Genomic DNA, 14,251 nt, shown 5'->3' with positions numbered 1-14,251 from the left:
AGGCACATATGGGGACTGCGCTTTCTCAGGCTGGCCATGAAGAGGAGCTACCAAGCTTTATAGAGAAGGTTCTAGAGCGCAAAAATGCTCCCCGTCCCCTCCGTCTTCAGTGTAGCCTTTCCCACCCAAAGGTGGGAAAGCAAACCAAAGATCTCTGTCCAATAAGGGGAGGACTTCCTTCAGGGATAACATCCTGAACTTTGGAATATGTAAGCATTTATTCAGGGCCCTGAGGTCCAAGATAGTCCTCTTTCCACTCCCTTTTTTGTCTATTGCAAAGTATCTCAGAAAAAATACTATAACACTGTAGTTTGGGGAAACCCTTGCGATGCCCCCCCCCCCTTTAGTAATAAAACAACCTCTTGAGTGAGAAAAGTCAAAGAGTAAGTATGTGGATGACCTAAGAGGCAGTTGGTGAGATGGCAGAGAGTGGAATTCCAAAAAATAAAAAAATAACCTGTATTTATTATTGATAACACTCAGGCATCATTTGTAACTGGTGATCAAAAACCAGAAAACATGGACAATCTATCCAGAAAGATGGTCTCGCCCACTAGTCTGGTGTTAAAGCGTTCAAGGCCTGAATCCTGTGAGTCCTCAGGGGAGTTGCACACAAGTAACCAGACTGTTGTTTATTATAAAAGGGTTTATAAAATTTATTATAGATTCAATCAATTTCAAAAGTTTACTGAACAGACAATACTTTACTCTAAAATCATGCAGCAAAAAACCAAGAAAGACTAGCTTGTCTAACACTTTTTGGTATCTTCATTAGACAGCACAAACCTTGTTCCAAAATCACAGGCCCAATGTTCAGGAATTCTCTACATTGCTAGCAACTGCAATTCAAGCAAGTCATAGTTTAGGTCTGCAGTCCATCAGAATCTCAGCTTGTCTCTCTCTCCTCTGGGTCTTAGCTGAATTATAGTTTTTGGCCCAGTAATATCAGCTGAGGGTGACATCCAATCAGAAGAAGCTTCTAGAAGATTACCTCATAACCCCTGGCTCGCCTCCCCCCATCCTACAGCCGGCAGGTTCTCATGAGAATCATGTCACCTTCATCTCTGGCCTTGAAGATGATAAAAACTGTACAGGCTGAGAGACCCATTAGTAACACCTGCAGGATGAACTAGGCCCGTTACTACCCAAATTAACCCTTGAGAAGCAGCCAGGGGTGCTTTACCTCACATCAGAGCATTCCCAAACCTTTAGGTTGTTGATCCCTGGGAGATGGGGAGGGTTGCCTATTTCTGCTTCTATTCTGCTTCATACCCTGGGACTGCTGGGAGTAAGGATGTCTATAGGATTGTTAAGAGGATGGAGGGGCTTGGTACTTATGCTCAGAGTACCTAAATGGCCTTGAGTAGTGAAATCTTTGGGAGTTTCTGGGCCAATACCTCTGCTTATTCTGCTGGTTAGCACAGAGGGTGATACCGAATGACTTCACTGTAATCCTATACTTTTGGATACAAACTAGGACTTCATCCATCTGGTCACTGAAGAGCTCTCTGCTCTCAAAGGGGAGGTCTTCAATTTTGTTCCTGGGATCTCATCCAGGAATATCTCCTTATAACAACCCCTGAAGCCGTAGCCCTACTGGCAGTAGTCTGTTTCTTGCTACTGTATTTAGAAGACTGAGATGGTGGATAGCATGGAGGAAATGGCTGCTGGCCCCATGAGCCCCAGTGTGGGGAACGTCATGGAAAAGGGAACCAGGGGGTATTTTGTGGCAGCTCTTGATTTGAGGTTCCCTCCATCTTGTCCTCATTGCACTGGAGGTTGCACTGGCGGTATTTCAAAAACTTCCTGGTCCGAAAATCTCAGAGACTGGTGGCGTTGCCCCGAAGGCAATGCAGTTCTTGGTCTCAGGAAGAAATTGATATCGATCGGTATCTGTGATTATCAACGTTGAGGTGACATCGAAGCATGATTGGTCAGCAACAATGCACGGTTCCTAGACTCTGCTTGGGAGCCATGATGACCCGCCAATTCATGTGAAGCTTGACATCAAGGCAAGGGGAATTGTTCATGCCGAGGCGACAGTGAATGGCACAGTGAGGCATGATGCGGATGTTTCACCTTTTTCTTCAATTTTTTGTTGGCAGCTCTGCGGCCAACCGAGTTATGGTCTATTTTTTAGGCAGCTGTGGCATCGAGGGGGCCAGTACTGAGCATACCAATGGGGCCTTTGATCTTTTTTCTAAGCTTATCTGAATTTTGGCCTGGGGCTCCCAAAGCTTTTTCCTACGAAGCCACTTTGAGTCTAGCCAGTCTCCCTTCTCTAGCTTTCGGCATGATGTGGGGGCAGGCCAGGCATGAGGCAGTATTGTGACCTTCACCCAAACATTTTCTTTTTCAGAAGGCTCATCATTTTGCACCATTTTGGCTCCACATCCCTTGTACTTCTTAAAAAGTACCATCCTATCCTTTATTTTGAAGAAGAGATGAAGAAATTCAGTCAGAAGCACTGAGAGATGTTGTTCACAGTAGCTTGCTATAGTATGTCCTCTCCTTATGGCAGCAAGAAGAGAACTGAGTGCTCATCCCTCCTCCGTCACATGACCCTTTGGGCAGGAAAGGCTAAGTTGAAAATGGGGGGAGGGGGAACACTCTTGGGCTCTAGAAACCTCTCTGTAAAGCTTGCTAGCTCCTCTCTATGGCCGGCCTGAGAATGCGCAGTCCCCATGTGGGACTGCACAGAAGCCATGAAGAGCTAGACTACCATTATTTCACATACTGACATGTGCAAAAAGCCAATGGAATTGTTACTCATCAAATACTAGTTCTACAGCAAAATATATAATTATATTCAAGGAGCATCATACAGCTGGTTTACACATTACAAAATTATTAGATACACCAGTGGCTGATTTTGTAACTGGTGAGGCAACTTTTAGATGAATGAAAGGAAATCATTTACCATTAAGAAGAGAAGAAGAGAAGAGATTGGATTTATACCCCGCCCTTCACTACCCAAAGGTGTCTCAGAGCAGCTTACAAACTCCTTTCCCTTCCCCTCCCCACAACAGACACCCTGTGAGGTAGGCGGAGTTGAGAGAGCTCTGACAGAAACTGCTCTTTTTCAAGAACAGCTCTTATCAGAACTACGGCTTGCCCAAGGTCATCCAGCCAGGTGCAAGTGGAGAAGTGGGGAATCAAACCCGGTTCTCCCAGATTAGAGTCTGCACACTTAACCACTACACCAAAATGGCTCTCGGAACGTGAGTTCCGAGTTAAGTGCTCGGAACGTCTCTAGTGTCATATCAAGTATGTATATTGCCTCATTTTACCTTCTTTTCAATATATGTGTTTGCTTCTCTCTAAAAACTAAAATAAAATGTTGGTGTCGCATCTGCCCTCAATTTTATACATTACTGCCACCAACAGCTCTTTCATGGTAGATGACGAGGGGCAAATGGTCCTTCCCTCCACCATGCGCTTCAAAGAAAGTGAGCCAGGACCTTCATGTCAATCATAGATTTCAAGCTTTCACATCTAAAAACATAACCTACTCCATGCAGAAACTTACAAGGGCACTCCCATTCTGGGCAGCAGCTGTCACTGTTAACCTGGACTGGCATCCCTCGAAAACCACAGTCAGGTTTCTCCACATTTTTATGACAGTTCCTTGAGAGATTGTAGAGCATCCATCCCATATTAATGCACACGTATTGACTGCATCTGTCTACTGGATCAAGATACCTTGGCTGTTCCATAATAATGGGGGGGGGGGGAATTGAAACATTAGCAACCAGCCTTTATATCATGAACCAAGATTCACCATTATCACATAATACAGACTCTTTCTAGATAATTCCATTTGGTACCAGTCCAATCTGAGAACAGTGTGGTCTGAACTTGTATGCTTGTAGAGCAGTTGCCTTATGATAGACAACAACAGTATATGAATGAGTGTCAGTGGATGGCTAAAGTGGCCTTAGTAAAATATCAGAATTCAGTCCCATCGATATCTAATGACACTGCTGCCCCATATTGCGCATGGAACTGAACTATTTCCGGAGACATAGACCCATATTTGGCCAATGTTAAACTGAATTTGAAGCATCTGAAATCACATTTAAAAAATTTCACAAGAAGATTCCCTAGAGTTTTTGCTTTTGAATAACATCAGGCAGCACTCAGGAATGAAGAGTGGCTGCACACCATTAGTACCACAGCATAAGTGACAGACCAGGAAGTAATTACCATGTTGATTTCCCCAGAGATTATATAATCAATAGCTGAATATAGGTGTTGATGACAGAAAGGCTTGTGAAGCATACAGCTATGTGAATGAGTGCATTCTGGCATTCCAAAGCACAATGTTTACAATGCTCAGGTTATTGTATATACACTCAAACTAAATTGAACCAAACCAAACCAGAGCTACTAACATCCATTACAAAATGAGAATCTAATATTCACCCTGACCTGGATAGCTCAGACAAGCCCAATCTCAGAAGCTAAACAGGGCCAAACCTGGCAAGTAATTGGAAAGGAGACCTCCAAGTAATAGCAGGGCTCGGGACCAATGTTCCCTCTAAGCTGTGGAGTCTTGTGAGCAAAAATTCTACTTTGTGAGCTAGTGGCATTAAAGGTGAGAGTGAGCAATTTGGCTACTGCATAAACTAGTTTGCTCTGGAGCCATCCTTCCTGAGCTAAGACAAAAATGTGTCAGCTGGAGGCTAAAGAACTGTGAGCTAGCTCACACTAACTCGGTTTAGAGGGAACACTGCTTGGGACGCAGAGGCTGGCTATCAAACCACCTCTCTGAAAAACATCCAAGCCCCCAGTAGGGGCAACCAGCTTGCCATGACTTCCAGGCATGCAAGCACACACACACACACACACACACACACAAATACCCATACCAAATAATGAGAACCTAACATTTTAAACTGAGGCTTGAAATTTCAGCATATTTATTTATTAGATAAAGCACAGTATGTCATATAGAAAGATACCTACATTCTATTCCAACAGTCTAGTGAATGTGCTTAGGTCAAAGGGATAGGCCTCCTGTTGTGATATAACCCTCTGACCTTTCTTCCACAATAATGCACTCACTCTACATAAAGATTCCCCAAAGGGTTTCTTAGTATTCTCCCAGAAAACTGTTAGTCTGGTTCAGCTCCACTGGGATGCTATCTGTATAGGAATATGCAATAAGCTATTCGACAACATAGGAAGCCATTTCATTGCTTATCATTGTCCAGGTTGATACCTGCAACAATTCCAGCATGTCAGCGCTGAATACTTGAAGAAAACCAGGGGCTAAGAAGCCAGCTGGTTTAGCCCATTCCACAAACTGTGGAATGTACCTTAAGATTCCTCAATTCACATAAGCATTTCTCTTGCAGAGCAATTGTCTTTATTATATGCAGACAGTAAAGTGAAATGCTATGTTGACTTTTCCAGGCACTACACTGTCAACAGCAGCATGTAAGACATGGTAGTAGAAAAATTTGGGAAGTATGTGGTTATGTGAATACATGTTCACTAAATTGATATTTACTACATGGATATTTACTAAAAAGGGAATGTTTCTGGCTTGTGTAGCTGCAGAGGGCCCACAGGAATGTGCCAAGGCAGCATAGGATTAAAAAAAAAGATGTGAAATTGACTCACTAGTAATTTCAGTGGGGGGGGGGATTTCATTTTTTTCAAACACACACATATATTTCTGGATAATTTGATTCTCCCTTCCTGTAATCATATATCCTGTTTTCGTAACACTGGTCCACTCTCTCCAACTTTCCACCACAACAAAAGAGCTTAAATTCTGAAGGAAAACTTCTAACCCAGGGGTGTCAAACATGTGGCCCGCAGTGGAACTGGCTGTCTTCTGCTCCTGCTTCCAGTTCTGCTGCCACTGCGTCATCGTAGGTTTGCAGCTTACAGATACACACCTGAACAGCATACTCAAGATTGCAACAGCACAGACATTTTGATGCAATAATTCAGAGCAAGAGGTGTCAGTTATCAGACACTGTTAAATAAACAAAACATTGCAATAGTGCTAATGTTTTAAGCGTGTTTTTATTTTAAGTAAAAAAAACCTTTGTGTTTGTGACCTTTATAAAGTTTATATCTACGCTACCTGGCATTACATTTTATGACACACATGGCCCAGCCCAACAAAGTCTCATTTATGTCAGATCCGGCCCTCATAACAAATGAGTTTGACACCCCTGTTCTAACCAATAAAACATGTGCAATTTATCACATTTGTGTAACTTATTTCACATGTAAATTTGAATATCTGAGCTAAAGAATATTAATTTAATGGTAGGATTCTACATTCCCTTTTGTGGATCTGGTCAAATGGACCTGTCAGAGAATATTTGGGAACCTGATTACCAAAGACTGAAAATTCCTATTGTCCTGTAGAACAATACACACCTTTTATGGGCAAAGTTCTTTGGGGATTACTGCTACTTATTACTTTCTAATAACCATATACTTTCAACATGTAGACTTTCTGGGCAGCTTCCAATATTAATCCTTAAAAACAACATCAATCAAATATGGAAAAAGCATACCCAGGAATGTACTTGTATACATTATCTTTAAGAAGAGCTGACTATGAGAGCAACAGAAGAGAAAAGATTAATACAAAAACAGTTATACTCAGTTAAACAAAAGACAACAAGCTGAGAATTCTTTGACATAATCTGATGCAATAACATTTAAAAATAACATTTCAGAAGAAGATTTTCTAGTAAAAAGTAAAAGTTTCCCTACCGTGCATTCTGGTGATGTCGCAGATATTAAGGTATGTATCATAGTGCCAAATGAAGCATGTTCCACACTATCTGTTGTCACAATTTCTGTTTCAGCTTGAATTCCCTCAGGCTCTGTAGTGGAGTAAGGTGAATCTGTTATCGTGACATTCTGCAAGCTGGCTATTTTCACGTGCTCTGGTTCAGTTACATTGTAGTAAGGTCTAATTGATTTTGGTGGTGGAACTCTAGACCAGTCTGATAATGTTATATCCGTCACTTTAGAAAAAGAGACTGGTTTCACTGAAACTGTGCTGCTTTCATTTACAGACGGAATCATCTGGATGGGAGACATTGTCAAGGGAAGTAGTGAAGGTTCTTCAGGGCTCACATATTTAGTCTCTGTAACATGTTCTTTAACTTCTGAGGTCTGATTACTTTCTAAGGCATATGCAGTTTTCCCAATAGATGTTGCATTTCGCTTTGCCCAATCTGATACTGTAATTTCATCCATTTTTATGGCTGTAGTTCTGAACGTTTCTGTGGAGGGCTTGGGTGTAAACAAAGTAAAGCTTGGAGTATATGTACGTATTTGGGAGGTAGCAGGAACTGGGACTGAAGTAGTAGTTGTATAAAGTTCAAAGCTGATAGAAGAAAGGTCAGTGACTTGTGCAGTTTGGCTAGGAACTATTGTGCTGGCAGAGGAAACTAATAAATGTACCGGAGAACTAGGGGAATCCTTTTCAGTGATGTCAGGTGAGGCTGATGTAGTATTCCAAAATGTCAGTGCTGCCTCTGCAGACTTAGTGTCCAGACCACTTGATAATGAAGATAATGTCCTACTGTCTGGTGAAGCCAAAGAGGAACTTCTTGTTCCTAATGGCTGTATTGTCATATCTGAGATCTCAGGAGGAGGTGACGATGCAGTATCTGTTGCAGAGACACCTGTGCTTGAAGTTAACAAAGGAATAACTGTAGGAAAATATGCAGGATATGAACCTGGACTTCTTGAGGTAGTATGCATACCAAGAGATACAACTGGTGTTTGTATGCGAGTGCCTGCTGGTTTTACAGCAGACTTCACACTAATTGTGGGAGTAGCGGATGAACTTTCAGAATGAGTTTCTGAGGCAGAAGTCTGAGGAGCAGAAGATCTTGTTGTTGATAGCAGTGTGAGCAATGGAGATGGACTTGTAAGAGCAGATAAGGTTCCTGGGAACTCTGTAGAAGTCAGATAAGTGTCTGAACTTTTAATCACAGAAGCAGTTTTTAATTCTGTGTATAGATCAAACAAGTGCATAGTTGCCTTAGATGTTGTTTGTGGTGTATCGTATGAAACTGTTACAGGTAATGTTGAGGTACTACTAGGTAAAGCTCTAGTTCTAGCAAATTCTGCTGAACTTCCATGAACAGCTGATACTGGAGATGAATCAGTGTGTAATGTATGTTTACTTAATGTTTTAGAGGTTTGGGGAATGCCTGGAAGAGACTCTGTAGAAGGCCCTATATGAAAACTCTTTGAGACAATTGTGACTTCTCCTGTTGCTTTGGGTCTTTGTGTTGTAATTGGAGGAGGCACTAATGTAGGCATCATGTATGTCTCTTTGGGACTCAGTGAAGGCCATATGGATGTAGGTGTCTGTTCAATAACTGAAGATGATGTCCTGATTTTATCTTCAATAACAGAAACATGTTTTGTAATTAAGGGTATAATATGTTCAGAAGGGGTCAGGAGTGCTTTTAGTGATGCAGATGTAGGCATGAAAGTATCAGTTGGTATTTGTGAGGCAGATTGTACTGTCACCATATCTGAAGCTGAGGGTATATGATGAGGACTTGTTGCAAATGTAGTGAATCTAGAAGTAAATAAGGGACTCTCAGATGTAGTTAGCTCAGAAAGAGAGAATGGATAAATGTGAGGATGAGCCTCAGTTGACCTACTTCTTGAAATCACAGAAAATGTTTGTGTTAAAGGTGAACCTGTAAAAAACATGGGACTTGAATAAGTTGTTCTTTCAGTTAATAAATATTGTGTGGCTGCCCCTGGTGTCTGAGACTGGCTTGTTGCTAGACTTCCAGTAGTTAAGATGCTTGTAGGAATTTTAATAAAGTCTGATCCAAGGGGTAGAGTGGCTAATATAGCCAAAGAGGTTGCATATTCTGATGGTATAGTAGATGCTGTGGTTATTAAAGGAAAAGCAGGAAATGATGACACGGCTATAGTTGAAGGAGGCAGTGAGATAGAGAATGAAGGGGTTATGCTATACGATGTTTCTTTTAAGGTAACTGCTGTGACTTTTGAAGCGGTTGGGGATATAGGTCTAAGTAGCACTGGTGGGCTTGTAATGCTGTAGCTGACTTCAGAAGGTCGTTCTGGAACTGTTCTGGAATCAGTTAAATACATGCTTGACACAGCTGAATCTGTAAGTAATTTTTCTGTAGCACTTGTTCCTTTTAATGTTGTAACTCCTTCCATTGTAATTTTGGTAGTTAGATTAATGTGTGTTGGCTCAACCCCTTCAGTACCAAACATAGTAGATATCGGAGAAAATATTTCTGTGGTCTGTTTGGTGACAGGAACAGATTCTGTGGGTTTTATAGGTATGCCTGTGAAGAGAATAAACCTCAGCATTAAATCGATGGTAATGAAAAGGAAGAAAAGGGGAAGAGGGATCAATTCAAACTTCCTAAAACTTAAAGATAACAAGATGTAGTATCAGGACTCTGTGCACAGCACTAGTACTGGATGCAGAAATCCATTGAAAGTAACTGAATATTCAGCACTGTTTTGGGCACATAGTTCATAAGGGGATGTGTGTGTGTGAAAATCTAGTTCTAAATATGTCTTACCTTTGATGGTTAGAGAGAACAGCAAAAGTAGCTTCCACTATCTTTATATCATAATTTTAGATATATCTATCTTGGCAGCAGTACATTTAATAAATATTTTAAAAACCATTTAACTAGCAAAAAATAAAGTTACCAACATATTAGGTGGACTTTTCATTTCAAAATTAATAGTTCAATCATGTGCATATTTACCTAGAAGTCTCACTATACCCAGAATTAAACTTTGTTGGTCTTAAAGGTGCCACTGGACTCAAACTTTGTTCTATTGCTTCAGACCAACATGGCTACCCACCTGAATCAGTTCACTGGGAATTAAGAAAATGTGGCATAACAGTCCCGTGTAAATTACTTTTAATCGGTCAGAAATAGCACATAAAAAGCAGTTTGCACAGGCTGAACTACCTAAATTGCTTTTTGAACATGCGCTAAGTATATATTAGTCAACAATACTGATATTATATAGCACAATTTAAAATCTTGTTCAACAAAACACAGAATACGAACACTGTACAGTATGAGTATACAGTATCCAACAATTCCACTCAGCTAATGGTTCCTCTGGCACAAGGAGTCTTCCTGCACCAGTGGAAGAGCATCTTGCATAGTACGAAGGCTCCTTGTGCTGAATGGAATGGCAGGATTCTACTCAACATAATTAAAACATTGTTGATAACCAGTGCACAGTTCATTATTGTAGTAATCCAGGAAAAAGATGTAGTGGGCACTTACAGTCTTCTGGGTTAACACATTTAAGTGTGACTTCATCGAGAATCATATCCTTAGGGCAATATGGTAAGCATCCCTCAACTCTACAGATTTAAAAAAATGACATGAGTAATTATTTCAAATACACATATTTTTTACATAATTCAAACTACATGATTCAGCCAAGATACAGTTGATCCTTTGAAGGCTTGAATTCTGTTAACTCTTAACAAGCCATAATTTGCTCATGACAGTAGAAGATATTTTCATAAGAGCTATTGGAAAACTCTAACCATTGACTAATATTAAAGATAAGCACCTTTGGTTCACCATGAGGTGAAGAAAGGTAATATAAAATTGTTTTAATAAATAAAGTTCTAATGTGGATTCAGTATTCATGGGTCTGTGCAAACAATTCTTCTCCCACAAACTTCTATGCAGAAGAAGATTGGAACAGGTCTTGAGCAATTATACACCATCCCAGATTTATACACACACATGGCACATGATGAGAAAGAACCAAGTGAAATGAGAGATCCTATGAATGTTTGAACATGGGATCTCTCTGATCTTGAAACAAAGCCTGCTAAAATCTATTCTCAACAGTTTCTGCCTTACAAGGTAAGGAAATATGCACATTCAATTAAGCACATGATCTCTCAGTACCCTCAGACCTTTCCTTGTGTTGAAGGAAGTGGAGGAGAAAATCACAAATGTGATATGTGCTCACAATCTCCCCTTTAGAACTGTCTGACCCAGTAAAAAATGTTCTATACCAGGGGTGTCAAACATAAGGCCCACGGGACAGAACTGGCCCAACTTGGGCTGTTATGCAGCCCTATGATGCAAGGAAGGGAACAGGAGGCTGCTCAGGGGTGGGTGGGCAGAGCCACTCCAATTGTGGCTTCAGCACAGTGGGACAACCTTGTCTGCAGCAGTCAAGCAGAACACTTTCACTTCAGGGACTGGTAAGTTGCGAGCCACTGGAGCTGTATTCATATATCTCCACCCAGCCTGCAGCTCCAGGGATGCTGTCATGGATCAGCATTTGCACATGGAGGGGGCAGTCAATCCTCTGTTGGGGCATGGGAGCATTTGCCCAGCACTGCACTGCTGGATCTCCAGTCTGCCCATGTGGGTTTTCCTCAGCACCCCCTCCCAGCCCACGGGGCCTTGTAGTGGGGACACACACCAACTCGGAGCTTACCAGTTGCTGTTCTTTATAAAGTTTATATCTCTGGCACCTAGTATTATATTTTATGGCATGCATGGCCTGGCCCAACAATGTGACATTTATGTCAGAACCAGCCCTTATAACACATGAGTTGGACACCTCTGTTCTATACATTAAGATACATTTTAAGTAGCTCTTTGTCAAAGTTGTAAACTAATAAAAATAAACAAAATCTAATTTAAAAACCATGATTCTTAGAATTACTGTAGGTAGTTAAGCATACCGCCCTGATCTGGATAGCCCAGGTTAGCCTAATCTTGTCAGATCTCAGAAGCTAAGCAGGGTCGGCCCTGGCCAGTATTTGGAAGACAGGCAGTGATGCCCTGCATTCTTAAGTGGGAGAACTTGTGGAGTTCCTGATCGCGCCTGGGTTTTGGCCAATGTGTTACTCAGAGTGCTGGGAGACCATCAAGGAAGTCTGGGGTTGCTACGTAGAGACAGGCAATGGCAAACCACCTCTGAACGTCTCTTGCCTTGAAAACCCTACAAGATCGCCATAAGTCGGCTGTGACTTGATGGCATTTTCCACCACCACCAGTAGGCATACAGCAGAAAATTATACAATGCACTAGCTTTATTAATTACAACTATTTATAGTTTCATTGAACTCACGGTGGGAGAAATTTACATGCTATTCCTTCAGGATCACTGCATGTTTTAACACAAGGACTTGAACAAGGTTCATATCTCCACTCACACATTCTCCTGTAAGGTATTGCTGCATGAAGCTCTAAGAATCAACCAAAAAACAAAAGCAAACTATTTCACAAGTGGATACAAACTTTTATAATATGAATGTAATTGCTAGCAGAGCCCATGGACTGGTCATTATGTGAATGACTCTGGGGGATCCTAATACAGCATTAAATCCTAGTTTGGAAGAAAGGATGTAATTATAGCTTGTTTGTATGTAATGAACATAAATCCAGAAAGCTTTGGTTAATTGGTCATGCACATGAGAAAGAGAACAGAGAAGAGGTGAGGTGAGGAGGAAGTACACTCGCCTGAGAATCCCACTGGCTCATATTTATAGTGTCAACCCATAATTTTTTATTAGTCTTGAATGATGTCTAACTCTAAGCCATTAAATACAACGGGACCACGGAGATACTAAGTACAATAACAAAAACAAAATACACCGTGGAGAGAATGTATTGCTCAAGGTCAAATACCACTAAAGCGTTACTTAAAGGCATATGTCTCAAACATAGTAAATAAGAAAATCATGCATGGAGATTAAACTATAAATCTTTTAGTATGATCCACAGGTATTTATTGCTTATTAAAGTACAAAAGCTATGAAACAAATACACAAATATAAAGAAATCTTCCTAAAGTAAGACCAATAAATGGGCTGTATGCAGTCCTTAAAAACACTGTAATCTTCTTTGCTGTTTCTTAGTTTCAAACTTTCAGATCTGCAGGGAGGCTTTGCCATAAGGACTAGGAGTGTAACAAGCCCTTGTGGGAGTATGATAAGGCATGCAAAATATGTAAACTGTGTGGTTCCATAAGAATATATTGGCTCTGAAGAAGCTGAATTGAAACTCTCTTGGCCGTCAGGAGACGTCAGCCCGGTTTCTCAGCCTCCCATTTACTGGACTCATATTTATGATTTTTATGGGGTAGTTGTACAGTAACTATTGATACTCTAATATAAGAAGTGGCACATTAGCAGTGTCCCATCCCTAGATTATATGACACTTACCCTCTATACTGAAGCTGCTTGAACGTTTGAATTCTTCAGAGTCATCATATTTTGAAACTTTCACACCAGTTGTGCTGAGTATAATGAAAAATCCTTTCTTGCTATGCAATTCAAAGGCACTGTAACCTGGGATCCAAAGGCCCTGATGATGGAAGAAAGTAGCTCTTCTACGAAACGATGCACTTGTTTCCCACTGTTCTAAGCAAACACTTTCATTGTCAGGGACATATAGAAAGTAGTTAGGTCTTTCAGCAGACTCAAGGGAAACCAGAGATGGAGCTGTGGCAAATAAAATACAAAGCAAGAAGTAGTAAGATTCCAGTATCAAAAACTAAAATTCACAGACGATATACCAGCAGACTCATTATCAGAATACACACTTTGCATGCAGAAAGGCCCATGTTCAGCCTGTGGCATCATCAGTTTAAGAATCTCAAGTAACAGATGATGGGAAAGGTCCTTTCTGTGCCAAAGAGAACACTAGAGAACTGCTACCAGCCAGTTTAACAATAATGGGCAAGGTGCACTAATGGTCAAACCTCACAGGCAGCCTCATATATTGTTATGTATATTAATAAGAAATTGTTTTGTGCCAGTGTGGTTTTGGCCAAATTATCTAAACATCTGGTAACAACATATTTTAAAACATCCCTTTTCATAGGGATCACTGTATTCCATTCTATGCCTAGACTAGCCATGGGTGAACTTGAAATTCAGGTTTCATTCATATAAAGATGTGGCTATTATATTCCCAGGTGGTGCGCAAATATTTTCAGTAAGATCTTCCAGAATGTATTGTAAATACTGTATCTCATTGTTGGGGCAAGGAGTCTGAAAACTGACTCATTCATTTTTCATTTTTTCATTATATGAAAGTCAAAACATTAAATGCAGTCGTGTATTTTGGAACACTTGCGGAAAAACCCGCATAATTGCAAGTCGACTTTAAGATTATATTATGCTTCTTCCCTCAATCAGGGAAAGAATGGCAACATTCAAACAGCACAATAAACTGTATTTTGTTTAAGCGAG

General features: G+C 40.7%; 1 protein-coding gene across 1 annotated transcript in view; it reads right to left on the bottom strand.

Annotated features, from left to right (window-relative positions):
* The window catches only part of OTOGL (otogelin-like), a 158,229-nt gene that overhangs the window by 58,395 nt on the left and 85,583 nt on the right, over positions 1-14,251 (bottom strand). Inside the window, exons 32-37 of the mRNA XM_015407445.1 lie at positions 13,220-13,498; positions 12,124-12,241; positions 10,302-10,381; positions 9,249-9,329; positions 6,745-8,702; positions 3,530-3,707 (exon numbers count right to left, since the gene is read on the bottom strand). Coding sequence (XP_015262931.1) covers positions 3,530-3,707; positions 6,745-8,702; positions 9,249-9,329; positions 10,302-10,381; positions 12,124-12,241; positions 13,220-13,498 — 2,694 coding nt within the window. The remainder of the gene's footprint in view (positions 1-3,529; positions 3,708-6,744; positions 8,703-9,248; positions 9,330-10,301; positions 10,382-12,123; positions 12,242-13,219; positions 13,499-14,251) is intronic.

Source organism: Gekko japonicus, unplaced genomic scaffold (genome assembly GCF_001447785.1).
Source record: "Gekko japonicus isolate JY-2015 unplaced genomic scaffold, Gekko_japonicus_V1.1 scaffold525, whole genome shotgun sequence".
Taxonomy (NCBI): domain Eukaryota; kingdom Metazoa; phylum Chordata; class Lepidosauria; order Squamata; family Gekkonidae; genus Gekko; species Gekko japonicus.
Note: the sequence above shows the minus strand (reverse complement) of the source record. Positions and strands in the feature narration are given on the sequence as shown.